This window comes from Onychomys torridus, chromosome 6 (genome assembly GCF_903995425.1).
Source record: "Onychomys torridus chromosome 6, mOncTor1.1, whole genome shotgun sequence".
Taxonomy (NCBI): domain Eukaryota; kingdom Metazoa; phylum Chordata; class Mammalia; order Rodentia; family Cricetidae; genus Onychomys; species Onychomys torridus.
The window spans coordinates 108,155,138-108,179,856 of NC_050448.1; the positions used below are offsets into that span (position 1 = coordinate 108,155,138).

General features: G+C 41.4%; 1 protein-coding gene and 1 pseudogene across 3 annotated transcripts in view; both read left to right on the plus strand.

The window, feature by feature from the left end:
• Tbck (TBC1 domain containing kinase) overlaps window positions 1–16,409 on the plus strand; it is a 150,146-nt gene extending 133,737 nt beyond the window's left edge. For all 3 annotated transcript variants that reach the window (XM_036191440.1, XM_036191439.1, XM_036191441.1), the window contains exons 25-26: window positions 1,749–1,908; window positions 15,357–16,409. In XM_036191440.1, coding sequence (XP_036047333.1) covers window positions 1,749–1,908; window positions 15,357–15,467 — 271 coding nt within the window. In that variant the 3' untranslated portion in view covers window positions 15,468–16,409. The remainder of the gene's footprint in view (window positions 1–1,748; window positions 1,909–15,356) is intronic.
• A 3,774-nt stretch (window positions 16,410–20,183) lies between these two features.
• On the plus strand, window positions 20,184–22,400 carry LOC118585832 (annotated as a pseudogene).
• The last annotated feature ends 2,319 nt before the right edge of the window (window positions 22,401–24,719 follow it).

The following is a 24,719-nucleotide window of genomic DNA, read 5'->3' on the forward strand; positions in this document are numbered from 1 at the left end:
TAAGTTATCTTTACTAAAAACAAAATTGCTTAAATAGTTTCAAGTATTTTCAGGGTTCTTATTCTTAAAAATCCCCATTGTTCATGAAGACTGCTGTTGAGACTATTGACTAATTATGTCTGAGAAACTAAGACCAGCCCGGTGTTGATGACACATGTCGAAAGTTGAAGGGGACTCTACCTGTGCTTGTAAAGAGTGCCCCCATTCTGGAATTCTCTAAACCAGGTCCACTGCAATTCTAATGTGGATTTTATCTCTCATCGTTTTTTCAGAATGTACTTGATTATTTTATTATTAGTGTTAAATGGTTTTTTCTTCCTGCTACCCACCTGTTCTAGAAAGTAGAAGCATGGGATCCCTCCTCTTTCCACTAATGAGCTGGAGAGAGACAGACTAACAGTGGACGAGCTTACAGACTGGAGACAACTGTCACTTCAGTTTGGAGTTAGAATATTTTCCCTTTGTGGTGATACTCTTAGAGTAAAAACATAACTTGCTTGTGTCATAACCTTTAAAACTATCTCTTTTCTTAAGTCTCTCACGTGGAAGTTTGGGCAGGGGCTCTATTGAACACCTAAACAGCCCTTTGTGGTCCGTGATTCCTAAGAAAGAGTGGAGGCAAGACCTGAACTGGACTAGATGAACATTCACTTTCCTTTGAGCTTTCCCACAGTGGTGCTCAAGTGCAAATCCAGTGTGCTGTTTTTCTGCTTAAAATACTTGACTTTCCTTATTAGCAGAATAAAGATCATTATCATAAACAACACCAGGTACAGTCTAGCCTCTACCTCCCTTTTTATCTCATGCTCTAAATTCCACAGCATTGTCCTTCCTTGCTCTTAACTGGGCATATGCTTCCCCACTGCCCAATCTTTCATCCCCTACTCTATTCCATTCCTTTGTCTTAACTTTTATTCTTCCGGGTTTGACCTTGCCATCACTTCATCAGTGAAACCACTTCCCTGTCCTCCCAAGTTGATGCAGTCTGTTACAACATCTCATACATCTCCTCTATGGTTTTCTATGTGAAGCCATATCTTCTTAATTTCCAAACTTATATTTTTATTCATCCAATTATATCCTTCACTAAGTAATTAAAAATATATGTTTAAGATCTTATGTCATTTCTAAGTATTGTAGGTTAATGGATGTCTTTGTTTTCTAAACTAACAATAATAGTCAATTAGACCATAGAATTCTTCTAAAGTGTAAGAACCATCAGACATGCCCCCCTTTGGATGTTATAAAATCAGAATAATGGATCTGTCGGCTCAGTTTGCTGGACACATTAACCTGCAGCTGAACAGTTTCTGGCTAGGGCTGATGGCCTCTAACAGTTCCGAGTGGAGTTTGACTTAGCATCTGCTTTGCTGCTATTTTCAGTATCAGATTTGCCCTGAGACAATCCGCTTGCTGGTGCATCTCCTTTAAAGAACCCCTGGTTGTGCTGAGAACTTCAAGGCACACGGACTGCAGCCTGTCGGTGACTGTGGCTTCACTGGGTTGGGGTACTTTCAGATTCCACTAATAACTACATCTTAAGCTGCTCTTCCTTTCTCTTTTCATTTTTCAATTTCATTTTCTTCCTCCTTAGAGGATCTTACTTTGTTTAGATGAAATACTTGGGTGAACATGGGAATGCTTAGGACTGTTGTCTAGGAATGAGTTACCTCTGTTTCTCTCGGACATCAAGACTCCAAAAACCGAAAGAAAGAGAAAAGAGCCACTTTCCTTAGCTCCTGTGTCAGCTTTCTTCGAGGTCACATCGCAGGCAGCATCAACATCCCATTCAGCGCTGCGTTCACAGCGGAGGGAGAGCTCAGCCAGGGCCCTTACACCATGATGCTTCAGAATTTCAAAGGGAAGGTCATTGTGATCGTGGGGCACGTGGCAAAGCACACAGCTGAGGTAAGTGTACTCAGGAATGTCCTGCACATGTTCTGAACTGTTCCTGCCTACTGTCCAGATTGTTGTAAATATGTTTCTTCCGAGTCAGTCATAGATAAGCCCGGCTGTATTCTTTCCTAGATTTGTCTCTCAGGGAAGCCTCCTTCCTCCCCACTGCCAGTGTTCAGCATCAGGATGACTGTAGGAGGCTTAGAAACCCAGAAGGGAGCTGCTGATGTTATTTGTCAGTCTGTGTTAGGAGCTGAGTCCCAAGTGTGAGGATAGTCAAAGGTGGGACCTTTAAGAGGGGGCCCTAGTAGGAAGTGCTCTGCTCAGTGGAGGTTTGCCTCTGTAAGGGACTGTAGGACCTAGTCACTGACTTCTGATACCTCCATATACATTAGTGCCATCAACTATAGGCACTGACTGTAGGCCTTTGACTTCCTCCCTTTGCTACTAACTGTGAGCTGACTAAGCTTCCTTTCTTTATAAAGTTGGCTACCTCCATTATTTTGTTATAATGAAATATAAATTAATATGACAGCATAGGTTTCCAGGGATTTTTTTTTCCTAGCTGCTTTTTGAAATTTTAAAAATACAGACAGAACTTCTCCTATCAGAGAATCAGGGCCAGAACATAGGCTTTGGAAGGTGCCTAGGTGGCATTTGTTGGACTTTGGTAAGATTTTGTTGACCTAGAAACTCAATGGTTGGTATCTGTTTAAGATGTGTGAAACAAAAAGCTGGACTCCCTCTCCAGATTGAGAGAGGAATTGACTATATTCTAAGAAAACTGCAAAATAAAAACTAGATATGACTGCTAAAAATTACCACCAACAAAGAAGAAAGAGAGAGAGAAAGGAAGAAATAAAGAAAAAAAGAAGGAAAGAGATGAAGGGGGAGAGAAGGAGAGAGAGAGAGAGAGAGAGAGAGAGAGAGAGGGAAGAGAGCCTGGTGTGGCAGCACACACCTTTAATCTCAACACTCAGGAGTCGGGGCAGATGGATCTCTGAGTTCAAGGCCAGCCTGGTCTATCTACATAGCAAGTGTAGCAAGTGCCAGGGCTATGTAGAGAGATCCTAACTCAAAGAAAGAAAGAGATAAAGAACGGTGTCGAAGACTACAGCATATGAGAGCCAAGCGGGGTCACAAACGACATCCCCAGAGTCGGAAGAGAACACTCCTGCGTTGAGCAGAACCCATCCCATCCAAGCCCTTTCCCTCAAGTGAGGAAGAATCACTCCTAGGAAAGCAGCAGTTACTAGCTCCTAGGGAACATAGGCAGAGCTTTCCCAGATTACCAATCAAATGAATCCCATGGCACCTCGGGCAGAATGAAAAGGGAGACCAAAGAAGGCTCAGCAGTGTGTTGGGAGATTTGCCTAGGAATGGAGGTTAAAGTATTCCCATCCATTTTCCTTTATGTCACTATAGAAGGGACAAGCCATAAATATGGTTGTTAAAAATCTGCTGACATGAGAACTTGAAGAATTTTGGTCATAGGCAATTTAAGTTTCCAAAACTTGGTGGGCCAGATGGCTCAATGGGTAAAGGCACTTTCTCCAAGACTGATAAGCTGAGTTCAATCCCTAGGACCCACGTGGTGGGTGGAGAAACATGACTTCCACAGTGGTTCTCCAACGTCCACATGTATGTGTATGTGCACACACACACACACACACACTCAATGAATGAATGAATGAATGAATGAATGCACAAGAATATTTAAAGTATCTAAAAGTTGTTTTAGAAGTGCAGGGATAAAGACAGTACTTACTTTTGACATTGAATGAAGGCCAGCCTTGACTTTGAATCTTCACTATGTCATAAATCACACCTTTCATATAAATTGTGGTAATATATAATATGTAACAGAATATCTAAATGCACCCTTTTCAAGAAAGTTAGTGTAGTAAGTAGCTGATCACTTAAATCCATAATCCCAAATCAGTGACAGCATATATAATTATAGCCATGGTAGTATTGTTTTGATGTAAGATGTCACTTTATGACTGCTGCTACATTAGTCAGTAGTGCCATACCATTCCATACATCCATACCACTATTGAGAATCACATACTTCTAGGTTCCAGGTGACATACAGCCTTAGGAAGGAGTCCCAATAGTGACAATAATCCAAATTATGGACTAGTCTTTATATGAGCAGTGCTGTGGTAAGTACATACATGTGTTATCTCCTTTTGTTTTTCATAACTGCTCTGTTAACAGAATGTGGTAGTTAGGGTTAATTGTCAACCTGACAGAATCTATATTCATCTGGAAGACAGGTCTCTAGACATGGCTAGGGGGAGGGGGGCCTTATCTTGTCTGCTTTGAGGCTGGAAGGCCCACCCACTGGGTGTGCTACTCTTGGATTATTTAAGTGGAGAACGAAGCTGAGCATCCTGTATTCCCTGTGTGTTTCCTGGCTACATACACATGTGACTAGCCATCTCCTGCCACTGTGACATGATAGACTATATACTCTTGAACTGTGCTGAGTCAAACTAAAACCTTTTTCTTCTTTCCTTGCTTCTGTCAAGGTTTATTTTCAATCAGAGCAAGAGGAAAAGTAGCTGATACAAGGGCGACTCGTTCTGCCCATCTCAAACGTGAGAAAAACTGGATGCACTTTACCTGGTGTGCCCGCCCATAGCCACGATAGGAGTATACACTGTTCCCACTCTGTGAGCTCCTCTGCTAACTAGCTCAGCGCAGGATGCTATGGAGTCTGCATGCTGCTGTGGGTCCTGCTTTTAAAGTGGGCTTGTTCTGAGCTCACACACAACACTCTACCAGACTATGGTTGTGTTTTCATAAAACAGTCACCCCTTGAAAGAAATTTCCGAACAAGTAGACCTTATAGGTTTAAAACTCCTAAACTGCCAACTGCTTGCAAACATCCTAATCATATTAATTTATCATTTATATAACTTTACCATACAGGTAAAACATGTCTGTCAATACATAGATTGTTTCTTTCAATTAAGCCATTGATTTAAAAATCTCTTATGTACAAGTCAATAAGTGTAAGTTCAGACTTTGAAGGAAATATATAAAAAATGAATACTCACGTGCAGTATAGGATATTTAATAATATTGAACCTTCATATTCTAAATTAGTGTCATGCTTCTTAGAAGTCAGCTGCTATCAATTACTTGTTGCTTTACATCCTTCTTGCTGACTCATTTATAGACAATAATGACTAGACAAATTATATGCACAGCTCCTGGTGCTTCAGTCCAATAACAATAACTCATTTGTGATCGTTGTAGTTTGGGATCAAGATCTATTTTTAGTAATGTTTCTCATCAAAGGTCAGAGGACAACTTCAGATACTTGTTTGTACAGTTTCATATTTTCCTCCGCTGCCCAGATATGTCCAGCAGTATGGATGCTTCTCCCCCACACACTGAATTAAATGCATGCCAACTTGAGGTATTGGAATTCCACTGTGTGTCTGTGCTCGTGCTGAATAGCTTCTCTTCACTCCACTGCCCTGCAGATCAATCCTCTACCCTTCTTCACACTTCTTTCCAGCCCACAAAGGAAGATGCCTGTGAGTTCTGAATCCTGGCTCTTCATTAGTGAGGAGCTCGGAGAAGTTATGGGTTGGGAGGAAGCAGGATATTTGTCCTCCTAGATCCTTCTCAACAATGACCTCAGGCCAGCTGTGTCACTCTACTGAAAACAGCAGTTCTCTCTGGAAGGCCTCTCACCACAGTTCTCCTGGGCGCCCCTGGCTTCATCTCCAGGAGTGGTAGCAAATCTGCTTTTGTGAGCCTTGGTTAGCACTGCCCAGTACAGTTCTCCTGCACCCCCCCTCCTCTTTAATCAATCACCACCTGAGTTCATGCTACAGTCAGATGAGGACCCCAGCTGTCATAGGACAGTATTTAAAATATGTGAATTTTGTAAGCCTAGCTTCAATACTATGCTGGGTTCCTCACTAACTGAGTTAATTTGGGCAAGTATTATATAGTGAAATTATAAAGTGAAAGTAACATTTCAACTTCATTGTTAATGAAAGCTTTTTAGACAAGGCATGTAAAGTTTCTTGAGGAACCTAGTAATAGTGCTCACTACACTACATTTGTATATGGGTATTTTTTCATTTTCCAGAACAACTGCCAAGTCATCCTCTGGGTGCTTACTTCCATGCCCTACTAAGAAAAAAAGTTATCTTGTCCCAGTCTGTGTTATTCTACCTACCTACCCTGCCCTCCTACCACTTAATTACTCCTAGCCACAGGAATGTGTGTGGCTGAACAAGAGACTAAGCCCAGGAGCCCTCTTTCCTGACCCATGGAGATTGGAACTTGGCTGTGATCCATCACAGCCCTAAATGTTTTGAATCTGAGTTTTTATCATATACATTCTTTTCAGAGCATAGTCAACATCATGGAACATGACCAGGGGCTAGCACACTGTTCTCAGTTGTCTAGTGTAAACAAAAGATGATAGATGATTATTGCTGAATTCACTTCCCTGATACACAGATCAAAAGGAAATATACCAGGAGACTCTTTAGGTCTTCTGACACACAGTGTTATTAGATGATGGAATTTTATCAGAAATGCTATTCTCTAACATGAGCAAGTGTACATTTTCCTGGGTATAAGAACTATTTCAAATAACATTGCTGTCATACTTACTTTTTAAATTTTTTTCTCTAAAGTCCAAGACTGGTGGGAGTTCTTTGACTGTATAAGCAATTTTTAAGCAATAACAGGGTTCTATAGAGGACCATCATACAAAAAAACCTAAGTGTTAAGTGAGTATCTTAAATTTTTAAATGAAATTAATATAAAAGAAAAGTTTTATCTAGAGTGCACTGTACATTTGGGGAGGTCTTTGAATCTGTTGAAAAATATGTAAATGTATATACGTATGCTATTTTTTAGAGAAAGACAGTTAGTCTATGATTGGCAAAGGGATATATGACCTGGTAACTATTAAGACTCACAGTATGGGCCTACATCATGGGGGCATCCAGGTGTTCACCAAGTACTACCTTATATCTCATTTGTCTGCTTTTTAAATCTGAATGTGTATAATTGCTGAATGTTGTAACTGTGAATTCTTCTATTTAGAAAAGTAAATAAGGAAAGGGAAGAGGAAGGAAACTATATATCTGGAATTTCTATAGACCTATAAAAAGATGAAAACAGTTTTGGAAAAAAAGGTTTACTCACATTGTATGAGAATTAGACCATGGAAGGCAGGGGGATAGAAGAAGGAAAACCAGTTAAGAGTTGAATGGCTATAATCTAGGGCTATAATAGCTATAATAATAGGTCAGTTTGGCTAGTTCAGTGTAGTAGGTAATAAGGAATGATCACATTCTGAATGTGTTTTGAGGGTTAAAATCTATATGGGGGGCACAGGGAAGAAAATATCAGCTTTATTGCCTAACTAGTGTGAGGAATGAGTCACCATTTCCTGAGTTGAAGGAGGTTGAGGTAGAAGTGTCCAGAAACCAATGGTTTGCATGAACAATAGGTCTAGGATGGACAGGCTAATGAGCTTATAGCTTAGGGAAGAGACAATTCAGTCACCAGTGTATAGCGGAGAGTTAGGCCCTGAAACTAAATAAAGCCACATAGCTGATGAATGCATATGCAGAAGACAAAGCCAGGGGGCAGAGAAGATGGACAGAAAACAAACAGCAGCTGGTGAGTTAGTATGAGAATCAGATGAGGCTAGAAGACTAAGGACTGATGTAAGAAAGTTTTGAGAAAGGGAGGGGGCATAGTCAAATGTATCAGTGACACTGATGGGTGAAGTGGGATTCCAGCCAAAGTAACCCTAATGATGGGATCTGGCAACACATAATATGTTAATAGCCTTGGTAGAAGTATTGGAGAGTGAGGGACAAAAGTTTGAGAGAACAGGCCTCATGAAAAGAAATGGAGAGACAGAAAAAAACTAGAAGTAAAAGAAATTCAAAGGTCACATTGTGTGGACCTTGTAATTGGTTGTTTTATTACTCTATACTTTTGGGAGGGGCCTGCCACCCAGCTCCCAAATAAACACACATAGAGTCTTATTCTTGCTTATAAATGCCTGGCCTTAGCTTGACTTGTTTCTACTCAACTTTTCTTAAATTATCCCATCCACCTTTTGCCTCTTTTTATCTTTTATCTTTACCTTTTATCTTTCTCTATTTCAGCATCCCTTTCTTTACTTCTTACTCATGGCTGGCTGTGTAGCTGGGTGGCTGGCCCCTTGAGTCCTCCTTCTCTCACTCCTTAATCTCTTCCTAGATATCTCTTCCTATTCATTCTCTCTGCCTGACAGCCCCACCTATCCTTTCTCCTGCCTCGCTATTGCCGTTCAGCTCTTTATTAGACCATCAGGTGTTTTAGACAGGAACAGTAACACAGCTTCACAGAGTTAAACAAATGCAACACATCTTTGCATCATTAAACAAATATTCCACAGCATAAATAAATGTAACACATCTTAAATTAATATTTCACAACAGGAACTTGCTTGGATCGTAATTCAAATAACTCAAGTAAGCAAATATTGAAGACTAGGTGGATGTGTGGGTAGAGGCAGATGGGGGTTTCTTTTTTAAAGATATCCTGTCTCTGTAGCCCAAGCTAGCCTCAAACTTGTAACTGTCTCCAGCTACACCCTCCAGCAGTATACCTCCAAACCTGGCTATTGTTATTCTCTAAATGTGATACCACTGGTATTATATATATTTAAGTCTTCTCATTTTAAATAACTTATTATTAAATGTTACAGTTTCCAGAATTTGCATCAAAGAAATAAAAGGGTGACAAGATTATATGGGAGTAATAATAAAGTAAATTCACTGCAAGTTTTTATCATTAAGCTGAGCTGTGAACTCACTATACCATTCTAGTCTGTTTTTATGTTTTATCATGTTTCTTAATAAAAAGGAAAAGAAAAATAATGGGAAGAAATGAAGTTAGGGTAGCAACTATAGACAACAGAAAGTTAAAACACAGAAATAGATTTCATGCACTGTAGTTGGTCATGTAACTCTCTGTAACACAAACTGTTAAAAAAAAAAAAAAACATTTAAGACAGACTGTTATACTATCAAATTTCCAAATCCCAAAATTAGGTTGTTCAAAACAGAAACAATGTTTATAAGCTAGTTGTAGCCCTAATGTATACCACATTATGGATTTCAAATCTCATAGATTCTATTAGAATAGTTGTCTATATAACAATTGTGTCTCAAAATCCTGGATTATATAATGACTTTTTTGTAAACTCTCTCATCTTTGGGTTTGTTTGTTTGTTTGTTTGTTTGTTTGAGGAATTAACATTTTCTATTTGTTGTGGTTTCAACATCCTTGCCAAAATTATGCTGAAATTCACTTGTTACTAACATGACATATAGAACCTTTAGGACTAGATCAGCATACTACCTTTGTGAAGAAAGTGGGCCAGGAATGCTTTGGTTACCACAACAGCAGGCTCCTGATAGAAGGGAAGTTTTAGCATCTGTACTGTGTGCTCACTTGAACTTCTGCCATGTTAAGATGTTCAAGAGGCCCTCCCTCCTCTTATGTGGCCCCTCAGTACTGGACTTGCCCCGTTCCAGAATTGTTTGAGATAAGCTTTCATCACATGTTACCTAGTCTGTGATATTGTTATAGCAGCAGAGAATCTGCTCAAGTGCCAATGTGCACCACTTCCATAGTTGCCTGGTGTGTCCTGTACCTTGCACAACTGCCCATGTAGGGTGTAAAGTGATGAAGGACCATGGCCTCCCCTTTTCGGCTTCACAGTGTTGCTGTTTTCATCTTTGAGTGAAATTACAAAAAATGGACAAAGGAGCCACTTAGTTGTCCCTACATATTATTTCTGTGAAAACTCACTTCACATTATATGAAGTACAAATAAACTCCTCCAATAAGTCAGAAGAAATAAGCAAATATAAAAATAACAGGGATAGACACTTATCTCAGTTATGGAAAGAACGCAGTAAGAATGGGAACGAAGGGCGGCGTTCAGAATCACACCTGAGCAGGTAGTGATGGAAGAAATCAATGAAGTATTAGATGTGCCATGCCAGTCTCTCTCTCTGATCAAGGCCTTCAGGAGCAGTTCCAGAAATGTCTTTAGTAATCCAGACAAGACAACATCGTGCTAGTCAGACAAGTTTGCTGTGACAAAGACTTGAGAGAAAGCACACCAAAGGGTGAACTCCTTCTCTGGGCCCATAGATTTAGAGGTCTGTGACGAGGGTATTGACTGAACAGAGCCACTTCCCACACAGAGCCCAGGAAGCAGAAGGAAGGAATGTCCATTTTCTCTTTTGCTTCTGGCCCTCAGCCTGTGGGATACTGCTGGCCACTTTCAGGGCAGGTCCACCCTTCTCAGTCATCTATGGAAGCACACTCATGGACACACCCAGAAATGTATTTAACCTGGGCACTTGTCAGTTCCATCAGGATCATAGACAGGATTCATGATCACAGCATGTTGTTTTAAATCAACACAGAGAAATCCTTTTCTTATCTCAAACTTGTATGACTTAGGGTCTTGCCAAATTCTTACAAACTGGTTAAACAATTCACAAGCATTACCAGTACCATGGCCAAATGTTGCAATATTGATTGTGTTCCATATTTTCAGCATTCCAGAATGCCAAGAGGACTCATAAGGCTAACACCACACTGGCCTCAACTCAGCCTCCAATAAGTGCATAACTCCAGCTACTCATTACAGTAGTCTTTCAAGTTCTCTCACTTGGTACCATGCCCATCCAGAAATAGCATTGCCATCCCCCAAATGTAGCATTACTGGGGAAGTTAGGAAGACAAGACTCCTCTGGGCTTGAGCAATGTATTGTTCAGCTTTCTACAGCCCCACATTGGAATGCCCAAATGTTGGGAGTTGTTTTTGCCTTTTTGGGGGGCCCAGAACCCAGCTCCCAAATAAATTACATACAGAGGCTTATTCTTAATTATAAATGCCCAGCCTTAGCTTGACTTGTTTCTTGCAAGCTTTTCTTAAAGTATCCCATCTACCTTTTACCTCTGGGTTTTTTCCTTTTCTTACATGTGTATATCTTACTTTCACTCTTACTCTGTGGCTGGCTGGGTGGCTCGCCCATAAAATCCTTCTCTCCTTGTTCTCTTGCTCTTTCATTTTTCTCTTCTTTTTCTCCTCTATATTGTCTCTGTCTGCCAGCCCTGAATCTTTCTCCTGCCTTGCTATTGGCCATTCAGCTCTTTATTACACCAAGCAGGTGTTTTAGAGAGGCACAGTAACACAGCTTCACAGAATTAAACAAATACAACATAAACAAGAGTAACACACATTAAAAATAACGTTCTACAACAGTAGTGTGTTTGTTAACTGCCCTGTCTCCAGTATGAACTTCAAACTCATAAAGCCAAAGGTTAGATCAGGGAACTTAGCTGTTCCACTGTGGTGGCTTGAATGGGAATGGCCCTCTGTTCCTCCCTAAACCCTGCTGAACTCTGGGCTTTGCTTGCTTGCTCTGTTTTTTCGCTGTCACTTAGCTTTCTGCATGATCCTGTTTGGTGCTTCTCTTACACCTTCTCTATCCTCAGCTTATTGTGTCTTGGCCTTATTTAACCTCAAGTACTCTGTGGCTACCCAAAAATTCTACTTCACTCATTTTCCTGCTCTACAGAAATTTATTTCTTTTGGACAAACATACCTATATCTTAGCCCAAGCTAAGATACAGGAAAAGGAAAACAAAATGGAATGGCACCTACCAAACCCTGCTATGTGCTGTGGTTTGAGTTATGCTTACCCAGCTCTGGACATGCATACCAGTGCCAGAGAGTACTGACCAGAGCTGTGATAAAAACACAAGACCTTCATCCTCTTTGCATGGGCACACTGCCCACATGTTTAGACTGTCCACAGTCTAAACAATCCTAAACTTCCCAGCAATGTCCAGATCTATAGGGACCTTTCACTACAGACCTTAGCTGTACAGTCCATTCTTCACCCATTGAACTACACTGAAAGAATTGAAGCTTTGGATCTCAGACTAATTTACCTATGATGAATCCCATTGGCCAGTATTAGCTCAATATTGACTGACATTGAAATCAGCTACGGTGGGCTCTAAGCAAACAACTGGTGCTGGAGCACAGCCTCAGAAACTCATTACCAGTGTGGAACAGACCTTGATACTGCTGCTTTACTAAAAGCAACCAGACACTTCTGCTGGCTTTATCCCCCAGCCCACTGGAGCACCCTGAACTTCCACCAAGGGTACTAGCCCAGTATGTCCGGGAGTATACTTTCCCTGTGGAGTCTACAGTCTCTAGACCCTTCCTCCTATGGCCAGTCCCTCCAGCATTTGCTGAGGCTGCTGAAGGTCTGCCCCCTGAAGATGGGAGGATAGAACCAACAAATGCCTACATGTGTGGTTCTCCCTGTCCCACCACGGGTCTCCATATGTGACTTGACTTTTTATCACAGTGAAAGCTAAACCCCGCATATTCAAAGCCATGTCTTTCCTCTCTAACCTATCAAGCTCTCACCAAAATACTGTCTGATCAGTGTAACAACTTTCATCATCAAATTTCAACTCCTATTCACTTCAGGAGTCAGTAATGAAAAAGCAATGGAGTGAAAAGGCGGTAGTGGACAGCTTCCTCAACACCTGTTTAAGTCAGAAATGCTACTAAGTGCCCTAATGACTGCTCTTGTCATCCCATATTGCTTTGTGTTAATTGATTACCGTCCCCTCCATTCATAAATACCTCAAAACCTGTGTCTAATACTGACTAGACGCTCAGGGAAATGAGCAACTTGGAAAGAAGAAGGGCTGGAGTGGGAAAGGTGAAAAGATGTAGCCGGGGTTCTGCAGCAGGACCGGTATTTGACATGGATGACTAGAACCACAAAGAATGAGGGCAGAACTCCCAATCTTGTGTGCAAATCCAACAGTTGCTTTTTTTTTTTTTTTCTTTACTGCAATGCAGTGTGGATCCTCTCAAGGCAATCTGAACATCGTCTATCTCCTCATGCTCCCATTCTGCCTCCCTTTTCAGACCACCCACGTAGCAGCAGCCTGGCTGCTTCCCATTGCTTCCCTCTACCTATGTTGCTATTCCAGCTTTCCAGCTTTCCAGCAACCTGGTTGTTATGTCCATCGATAATAAGAACTCTTTGCAGCTTTAAAGCACCAGTTAAGAGATTAGTTAAATGTACGCTATCCTTCCCCACTCATTTTCTCACTTCCAAGGTGTTTTGTTTTTTGGGTTTTTTTTTTTTTTTTTTTTTAAGTGCTGAAAGCTGAGTGCTTCCGCACAAGGCCCTTCGGTATGCTGTGTTTATCTAGGATTTCTAGCCTCCATGGCAATTGTACTGCTCCATGTGGGAAAGCGCAGCTGTGTCAGTAATCATTGGTATGGCACAGTGCTGCCTGAACATTCAGGTGGATGAATCTGGTGCCGCTGTTCTTGAGGACTAGGCTTCAAAGACAATCGAGCAAGGCCAGGCAGAACAGGAGCTTACTGTGGCCTGTGGGACACCTCTCCACATGCAGAAGCACAATTTCCCAACATTATTTCTGACTAAAGATTTCCAGCTGGTACTTTAACGGAGCACAGGATTTGAACTGTAAATGGCCATGTGAGTCTCAAGGAACTAGAGAAAGTGATAGAGAAAGGGGCGTGGTCAGCAATATTGACATCCATTTATGTGACCTGCTGTGAGGAATGATGTAACCACAGTCCAGCAATACATACTCTGCCTACACACTGACACCTCTATCCTTTTGTCTTAAGACAGTATTTTGTACAACTGTCCCTGAAATTTAAGGGGGCTTGAGTATATATACTCATCTTGTTTATATTCATCTCTTTATTTTGTTTGTCTTTATGGGCTCATGAACCATAAGGGAGATATCTTTTAAAGTGTACGTTCTTGAGTTTCAGGTTAATAAAACATGGTCTCTGGCTCTGAGGCCTTGAACATATCCTAACCAAACTACTCAGTTGGCTCTTTTGACCCCTAAGCTTGGACCACTGTGCTGAAACCTAACTGTTAAGCCTCAAATATCTGCAGGAAGCCGTAGCCATCTGAGCAGATGCTAATCATCTTTGTTGAAATACCTAAGGTCAGGATTTTGTGGAGTGATGAGAAACAAGTGTAGGCTACAAGCTGCCAAGGAGAAAGGAGGGCATCCCACCAGGAGGAAGGAATAAAGATAGAAGAGGTGAGGAGCCAAAAGAAAACTTGCCTCCATATTTTTCCCCAGGTTTAGTAGCTATTTGTCATAATTTAGTTCAACATAGCAAATGTATGTTGACCTGTGGGACATTAATCCACCAACCCCACAGCTCCCCAGAGTTTTCTTGAGTGTGAGCAGCAGGAAATATTAGAAGGATTTATAGTGCAGAGATAAACAGATAGAAAATAAGGGACAGCCTCGAGAAGGCCTGGAACCTTTTCCAACGGGCCTTGACTGTCTCTGCCCCAGGGTATTTATAGAGATGCCAAAGGGTGTAGCAAAAGACCTCCTCCCCCAGCACAGCCAAGTGCAGACCATCTCAGACACCTGCACTCAGGCCCGTGGTCCAGTCATCCTCTATGCGGACCTGCTGGATAAAGCCACAAGGAACCCGAAAATGGTCTCCCACATTGACCTCTTGTCATGGACCAACACTTGGAATAAAAGGAAGTAGAACTGAGCCACTTTCCTCAAGAGGGTTACAGTTGGGTAAAAGAAACTCTTAAAATGAATCATTTGAATAAGTTTGGTAAGACCAAAGACTGAGGATCAAGTTAGAATCTTTGAGAGCTGAAAGAGACCCTAACAGACAGAAGGTTAATACTGCACAGGAGAATCAGTCTAGACAGTGACAGGAAAACAGGCCAGCACTTCAGGAGTACAGTTAATGGGGAAAGGCAGTCAGGGACCCTGGAGAGGCCAAGTCTGACAGAAGTCTATGTCTGTATAGCTTTTACAGAGTCCTCTGAGCCAGGCATCTAGACGGTCTCCTGGATGAGGCCTTACGTATTTCAAGTTGATGATCTCAAAACATTCATTTGATTTCTTCAAAAACATGCTACAGTCAGTGTGGCCCTCACTGAGACATTCTACTCAGAACTGTTGTGATCATTTTACCATAATATTAAAATGTGTTCAAAGTAGATTTGGGGCTTTAGCTGTCATGGAAGGTTATAAAGGAACAGCACCAGAAAGGAGTGGCTGTAAGCCCCTGGGCAAGAGTCTAAGGAACTAGGAGGAACTCACTCTCTCTACAGCCTTGGCTGTTAAAGTCACCTATTAAAGCACATCAGAACAGAGAGCCGTTTATCCCATAGCATGAGGAGGCTTTTAACAATAAATAGATGAATTACCTATGCTAAAGTGACAATAGCAACTATTGTTATAGAAAGTACTTTTGTCCCACAGCCTGATAAAAACCAGGATGTTGAAGAAATCCCAGAGTGACTTCTCTAACACTTTCCTCTTTTCAGTTCGCAGCTCACCTTGTGAAGATGAAATATCCAAGAGTCTGCACCCTAGATGGTGGAATTAATAAGATTAAGCCAACAGGACTCCTCACTGTCCCCTCTCCTCAGATCTGAAGGACCAAGGGTATGGCTGACAGGGACAGAGTGGCACGGCCCCCCAAGCACAGCTCTTCACAGTCTGTCACACTGACACACAAATGGACATCCAGACCACTGCAGTGCCATAAAGTTTTGTCATGAGATACTTTGGTAAATTTTGTGAGTCAGATGTTCACCTGTCTGAGCAAGAAACTTGACTGCACATGTATTGCTGAAAGAATTTTCTTAATAGTGAAATCTGATCATGTATTTTTACCACACTGCCACATAAAGCCAGAGGAATTCAGCTGACAGGGCAGATTTAGCATTATCAAGAATCTGAGACGCACTGAGAAAGCCGCATCCACTGCACTGAGCAAACTGTCCTAACAAAGGGTTCAGAAATATGGCGTGAACTCACCACCTCTTCATGATCGCAGAAATCAGAAAGCTATTCATAATAAACGTGGCATTTGGTAACTCACAAACAAAGGGGGGGGGTGTTTAGTCCATTGTGAAAAGAGAATGGAATTGCAGAAACCAGTCGTATTTGATAACTTGTTTGTCCACTTCCCGTAACGGAGGACTGAGAGTAACTCAAACCGCTTTCTGGTCTAGCACACACAAGTCTGCACAGGCAGAGGCTATAATCTTATCTCTATCATGATGCAGAGCCGGCATGGTGTCCTGCTGCTCTACCAGACCAGCATTCTTTCTGTAGTAAATACAGCTCCTCAGACTGTGCAGCGTGCACAGGTCTAAGCCAGGCGGGTCCCAGTGCTGAGAGGAAAAATGGACACAAGCTCCTGCCCCTAACCAAGAAGCCCTCTCAGGTTAATAACCACTCACAAAGGAGAATTAGTTTAGTTTCTCCAAAGGAGTCTCACTGGGTATATAAACCACACTTAAGGTCAGGCCCCATGCCCAGCAGTAGATGGCCAACACAACACGCACTCAATTGTATTTTTGGAGTTTGTTTGTTTGTTTTTTGTTGTTGTTGGGTTTGTTTGGTTTGATTTGGTATTGCTTTGTTTGGGCATTTTTTACCTAATTTTTTTTTTACATATCATTGTTTCTGATTTTGTATTTTTATGGTTTTCATTTGTGTGTGCATATGGGTATATATGTATTTCTTTGTACTGTTTTTGTTTGTTTTGTTTGATTTGTTTTTACTTGCCTTTTATTTTTTTTTTTTTTTTTGTAAATTGAGAAAAAGAAGGTATGGAGTTGGGTGGGGAGGACCTGGGAGGGGATAAGGTAGGAGAAACCATGATCAGAATATAGTTAGTATGAAGAAAAAATGATTTTCAGTTTTTAAAAAAGGCTCCTCAGCTCCCGTGGCTATGTCTGCAACTAGAAGGAAAGGAATGAAGTAGGGCACACAGAGAAGGCAGAAATAGGAGAGAAAAAAGAAGGAGCATGAGCAAGGGAGAAAGGACATTCCTTCCCCGCAAAGACACGGACTGGTGCTGGCACACCCTCCACTGTCACGGCAGTAGCCTGACTGGACACATACGCTGCAGCCAGGGAGTGACAGGGAGAGCTGAGATTACAGCCTCTGGCTGAGAGCCATCTCCGCAGCTCAGAAACCCTGACGACACTGTGGAAGAGAAAATATGTACTGAGCCAGCCAGGAGCCTCTGCCTCAGCCACATTATTTGAAAAATTAAGGCCTGAGCTTTACAGAATTGTATAGACCACAAATATGTAATCAGAAAGATTAAGACATTTCATCATTTGTAAGAGGAGCATTCTTTTTTTCAGCTTTCTGAAATGGGAATATATCTTATAATTAGTGAAATATGTTCTTTAGTTTCAATTTTGCTTCAAAAATATTCCCTCTTCATAACTTCCCTTCCTCTTCAGTGGGAAGACTGTCTACTCTGAACATCTGTAGAAGCAGCTCACGTTTCTGGGCCATGATTCCGTTCTTACTGTTCCTGTCTTGACTCATTTGCATCTAATTTGAATTTTGTGTGTGCACACCTGTATGGGTGCTGGCACCTCTGCAGATGGTGGCATCTGCTTGGTCACTCTTCTGAGGTTTGTTTGTTTTATTTTTAAGATGAGGTTGCTGGCTAAACCTAGAGCTCACAGGCTGTCCAGACTGAATGGGCAGCAAACCCCTGGGTCCTCCTGCCTTCAACTTCCAGCACTAAGATTATGGACACACACTGCCACCATGCTCAACTGTTTAGTTGGGTTCTGAGGATCCGAACTTAGGTCTTCATACTTGGCAGGCAGGTACTCCCTGCACTGAGCCATCCCAGCCTGCATCAATTTGTAAGCAAAATATACTTTGCAAACCATAAAATTCACCCTTTATGGCATGTGATTCAGTGGTATTTCATTATATTCAAAAAGTTGTACTGTAGTTACTACTAGTGTCTAATTCCAGAACATTTACATCACCCAAAATCAAAATACTATATTTATTTGCAGCCATTTTTCCATTAACCTCTACTTGGTCTTTGATTTCATTTGTACATGGAGTAAGACAGGGATCTAACTTCACTTTTGCATGAGGATATCCAGGTAGGCTACAGAGATGGCTCAGCCTTATAAAGGCTAGGCTCACAACCAAAATTATACTTGGTTATTTATTATATATCTTTTGAACATCTACTATGTAAGATACTAATGTGACCAATAACTATCATTTTGTGATCCTTGCATAGTTCCTAAAAAAAAAATAGGATTAGAAAAACTGAACAATATTCTCTTAACATCATTTTTTTTACCAACATGTAGCTTGTCAGTTGCTACTGGTTTCCTTCAGTCTTTGGTGGTTTAACTGTCTCCACAGTGAGAACACAGCAATGATAATCAACTCAGAAGGGTTGGCCCAGGTCTTAACCTTGTCTTCCTAATAAGGCAGGGAAGAGGGGAATGGGATGGCCTCCGTTTGACTTGGTGGAGTGACCGATGGGACGGATAGAGACTTGAGTGCTGTGAAGAAGCTATCAGAAGAGAGTAGCAGCTCACTTCCATCAGGATCTTTCATGTGATTTTTCTTAAAATGTAACACACTTAGGCTTGTTCTAAAAGATGGGTAAATGTTTTAACATATAAATTTAAGTAATATTTAATATTCTCAACTATAACATTCAGGGCATGTGTGATGGTTAATATTGTCAACAGGTTCTACACTCATCTAGGAGACAAACCTCTAGGCATGTCTGTGAGTGAGTTTCCACTTGGGTTAATTGATGTGGGAAGACCCACCATAACTGTGAGAGGTGCTTTTCCTGTAGGCTGAGCTTCAGGATGGAATAAATTAGAGAGAGAAAGCTGAGCAACATCATTCATCTATGTCTGTTTCCTGACTGAGAATGTACTGTGATCAGCCACTCCACGCTTCTGTTACCATGACTTCCCTTCTGTGATACAATATATTCTGAAACTGTAAGCAAAAACAACCCCATTCTATGCTGTTTCTGTCAGGGTATGTTATCATAGAAACAAGAAAAGTACTATAGCATGTTAATCCGTGGCAGGTCATATCAATAAAGTTGATCTTAGCAATTGCTTCTTAAAGTAGACCTATAGTTTACTTTATGGTATATTATTGACTCCTACTCTATCACTATTGAAACTATTTCTGGCATCTGTGGGCTCTTCTACCTACAATGCCCTTACTACCATCATCAGCCACACACACACACACACACACACACACACACACACACACACACGCACGAGCGCACACACACACACACACACACACACATGCACACGCACACGCACACACATACACACACACATACACATACACACATACATACACACACATACACACACACATACACACACACACACACACACACACACACACACGCGCACACACACACACACACACACACACACACACACACACACACACACACACGCGCACACACACGCGCACACACACACACACACACACACACACATACACACACACATACACACACACACATACATACACACACACATACACACACGCACACATACACACACGCGCACACACACACACACACATACACACACACATACATACACACATACACACACATACATACACACACACACACACACACACACACACACACACACACACTTATTCTTCATGATCCAATGACAGTGGCATCTCTTTGGGTCTCTCTGATTTATCCATGCTTCCTTAACAGCCTCAAGTCTGACAAGATATTCCAATTATACTTCTAGAAACAGACGTTACATCATTTTGCTATTATCTGTTCACATTTGGGTCCTATATTGAAATGAGAACTACTTCCCAGCTAGGGACCATGAGCTCCTTCAGTAGCACAGCTCATTAGAGATGATCGTGTAGTATAAAAGTGAGCTGAATCTCTAGGTGTTTTCAAATGTACATGAAAGGAAAAAAACATCCCATAGTAAGTTTCCCTTTCTCCTTCCAAACTTACCTAGAACTCAATGGCATATACATAAACCAGCATCTCAGTTTGCTAAGTAAAAATACAAAGTTCTACCCAGCTCTAAAATTTGATAATTCTGTAAGTTGGAATAGTTCAACATGATAAGTTAAATGAGTTCTATCCATTTTCTAAACAGATATGGTATGACATTTTTAATATATAAAATATCTAATATTTAAGAATGACAAAGAAATACTCATGTCAGAAATGAAAAGGAGATCTTAAGCCACCTTGCACAACCTAGGCTTGGCATGTGAGTCAGATGAGTTAGGGCCTACCTTACGCTGTACTCCTATTAGGATTTCCTGTCAAGATGCCTGAGGAAGTGCACCATGGAGAGGAAGAGGCAGAAACCTTTGTCTATGAGGAAGAAACTTCTGCTCATATTTCTCATCATCAATACTTACTATTTCAGCAAGGGAATTTTCCTTCAGGACTTGATCTCTAATGCTTCTGATGCTTTAGACAAGATTAGCTATGAGAACCTGACAGACCCAAGTTGGGCAGCAGTAAAGAACTGAAAATTGATGTCATCCCCAACTCTCAGAAGTGTATGCTGACTTTGGTGGACATGGGCATTGGCATAACCAAGGCTGACTTCATAAATTACTTTGGAACCACTGTCTAGCACAAAAGTGCTCATGGAGATTTTCCATGCTGGTGTAGACATCTCCATGATTGGGCAGTTTGGTGTTGGATTCTATTAAGCCTACCTAATGGTAGAGAAAGTGGTTGTGATCACAAAGCACAATGATGATGAGCAGTATGCCTGGGAGTCTTATGCTGGTGGATCCTGGATAGTTTGTGCAGACAGACCATGGTGATCCCATTGGCTGGGGTACCAAAGTGATCCTTCATCTCAAAGAAGACCAGAGGAAATTCTTAGGGAGTGGGTCAAGGAAGTGGTGAAGGAATACTCACAGTTCATAGGCTATTCTATCACCCTCTTTTTGGAGAAGGAACAAGAGAAGACCAGTGATGATGAGGCGGAGGAAGAGAAAGGTGAGAAAGAGGAGGAAGATAAGGATGACAAGGAAAAGCCTAAGACTGAAGATGTGGGATCAGATGAGGAGGTCAGTGGCAAAGATAACAAAATAAAAATGAAGATTAAGGAGAAATATAATGATCAGAAAGAGTTGAATAACTGGGTGGCGGTGGTGAACACCTTTAATCCCAGCACTCAGGAGGCAGAGCCAGGCAGATCACTGTGAGTTCAAGGCCAGCCTGGTATCTGGACCAGAAACCCTGATGACATCACTCAGGAGGAATATGGAGAATTCTATAAGAGCCTCACCAATGACCGGAAAGACCATTTGGCAGTCAAGCACTTCTCTATAGAAGGCCAGTTGGAGTTCGAAGCATTGCTCTTCATTCCTCAGCAAGCTCCCTTAGACATTTTAGAGAATGAGAACATCAACCTGCATGTCCATCATGGACAGTTGGGATGAGCTGATACTTGAGTTCCTCAGCTTTATCTGCGTCATGGTTGACTCTAAGGCCCTGCCCCTGAACATCTCCTAAGAAATTCTCCAGCAAAGCAAGATCCTGAAAATCATCTGCAAAAACATTGTGAAGAAGTTTCTTAAGCTCTGAGCTGGCTGAAGACAAAGAGACTATAAGAAATTTTATGAGGCATTCTCTAAGAATTTAAAGCATTGATTCCATGAAGACCACTAACCATCAGTGCCTCTCTGAGCTCCTCCACTGTCACACCTCTCAGTCTGGAGATAAGATGACCTCCCAGTTAAATTATGTGTCTCAAGTGAAGGAGGCACAGAAGTCCATCTGCCATATCACTGGTGAGCAAAGAGCAGGTGGCCAACTCTGCCTTTGTAGAGTGTGTACAGAAGTGGGGCTTTGAGGTGGTATATATGACTGAGCTTACTGATGTGTACTGTGTGCAGCAGCTTGGGGAGTTTGATGGAGAGAGCCTGGTCTTGGTGACTAAGGAGGATCTGGAGCCACAGAAGATGAGGAAGAGAAGAAAATGGAGAGAGCAAGGCAAAGTTTGAGAATCGCTGCACACCCATGAAGGAGAACTTGGATAAGGAGGTTGAGAAGATGACAATCTCCAATAGACTCGTGTCATCACCCTGCTACGTTGTGACAAACACCTGTGGCTGGACAGCCAACATGGATCATATGGAGTCCCAGACACTTCAAGACAACTCTACAGTGGGCTGCATGATGGCCAAAAAGCACCTGGAGATCAATCCTGACCACCCTATTGTGGAGACGCTGTGTCAGGAGGCTAAGGTGGACAAAATAAAAAAAAAAAACGACAAGGCTGTCAAGGACCTGGTGGTGCTGCTGTTTGAAACTGCTCTGGTCACCTCTGGTCTCACTTGAAGATCCCCAAACACACTCCAACTGCACCTATCACATGTTCATTCTAGGCCTGCATATTGATGAAGATGAGGTGACAGCTGAGAAGCCCAGTGTTGCTATCCCCCTCCCCCCACCACACTTGAAGATGATAAGGATGCTTCTGGCATGGAAGAAGTAGATTAGAGAACCCCTCAGAAGCCCACGTCCTCTGCATAGTTTCCCTGTGGCTCCCTCAGCAGCCTTGACTGGCCCTGACCCACCTAGCTCTGCTCATATATAAAGGATCTCTCCTGTTCTTGTACCTTAAGGCAGGAAAATCGCCTCCCACAGAATAGCAGGGTTGGGTACTATGTATTGTGGGGGTTTTGTTTTATTTTATTATAAAATTTAAGGTATGCAAAATAAAGATGCAGTTTCATACAGAAAAACAAAAGAAATGAGAAAGAACCAGGGCAAGATGTAAGAGGCCCCTGGCATAGCAGGTATCAGCAGAGAATACAGAACTGAGTTGTAGCATTCACAGGGACACAAAGCATAACCCTAATCATCTTGAAAGGGAATTCATGTTAAGACTTTATAAAGTGACAGCATCATAGAGTTCTGCTCCATGCCCTGATTAGAAAGAACTGTCTGCCAAGGAGAGAAGCTACAGAAGACATTGATGTTGAAATTCTCAGTGTGGAGAAATAAACCCATTGTAGACAGATGGATTTAGAACACGTGCTAGGGCATGTGTTTATTGACTGTTTAAAACTGAGGATTATAAATTATATAAGACTTAGAAATACAGTTCCAGAACTTTGTATGACCCATCTCTTTTCCTCTTCCAAATAATGATAAAATGATACCTCCTTGGAGATTTGCGTTGAGTGTTCTCCAGTATCTCCAAAGGGGTGTCCACAGTTGCCTTCTGCACTGGAACTCACTAAGACAAGACTACTGCCTTGTCACCAAAGGGCTGGCTGTGTGCTACTGTCATGAGCAGCAATCCCACAGCTATATATGCTGCCTCTCAACATACCTATCATTAATCAAATCCTGCCATTTTTCTTGATAAATATTAGTGTAAAGGGGAGAAACAAGATGATATTTATTATAGATTTCTGTTGGGCTGTTCAATCTGAAGACCAATAACAACCCCTTAGGTTTTGTGTGGAAAAGTCACAGACCTTCCTGTTTCACGGTTGACATTTCCCAGCACATGCAGTTGGTCACGCACCCTCTCTCAATTGCCTGTAATGCAGGTTTATCTCAGATATTACAGATACAACATGTGTGAACTGTAAAAATTAGAATGTTTCTATGTTCCTGAGTACTTTCCTTGCTGAAGCCTTATGATAAGTATTTGTCACATGAAGGTTAGACTTAGACCTTGGCAAATTATGGGTTCTGTCAGTAGACCATGGTATACATAGCTCCTACTGTGGCAATCAGACCTAATGTCTCCTCCTGGATTAATTGCTTAATTTTGCATCCCTTTCAGACAGTATATTTTTAGCTGGCATTTCAATAATCCTGTTCTGGTCTAATACTCACTGTAGTCACAAACAGCATGGATGGGTACCAGGCACTATGCTGCCAACTTTCCAAGACTTACACATTAATCCTCTGGGTGGTGGAGTTAAAACACTGCCCTATCTTGGCTTAAAACTGGTGTTGGAACTACAACAAAAGCATTTAAAGCATTAGGTCATATTCTAAATATTACTTTTGACACTAAGGTAGTCAACATTTGAAAATATTACTATATGGATACAGCTTTCTTAAAAAGACAGTGTGGACTACCAGCCTTTCAAATAGCAAGTTAAAATGAGCACAGCATAAAATCCTAAGACAATAATGCAAAAGTGACAATTTTCCTGATAAGTCTGAAAACTTTTTTGACTAATAAATTTTTTTCAACTATATTAACATACATTTCAGTCCTTTGGGGAGGAATAATTTAGTAACTTACATTCTACATGGTGCTGGAACTGGCTGCCAACAGCCAAAGATACCTGTGCCAATCTCTTCCAAATTCCCTTGGTAGTGATCTCACATTATGGTAGGCCATACTTAGTCATGTCATGAGTATTTATATCATGGAAATAGATAGTTGTCCCAATTTGGGACCTGTTTTTGTTTTTGTTTTGTTTGTTTTTTGAAACAGGGTTTCTTTGTGTAGTTTTGGTGCCTGTCCTGGATCTCAATCTCTAGACCAGGCTGGCCTCAAACTTCCAAGTGCTGGGATTAAAGGTATGTGCTCCACCTGGTTGGAGCCTTTTTTTTCCCTGAGGAACATTTACCAGCACACCACTGAATTTAACCATCCTGTGGTCATATATTTATAAATTGTAAATCACGAAAGTGAAAATAGAAGGGAATTTTAAAGATCATGTGATCCCACATACCATTGTTCAAAACACTAAAAGCCAAAGGGTTATGAGCAGAGATCATGGAGTTAGTGGGAGCAGATCCAATAGCTCTGTCTCCCTGAATCCTAGCCTAGTTTGAGTTCATTATATACAGATGGAGAAAGGAA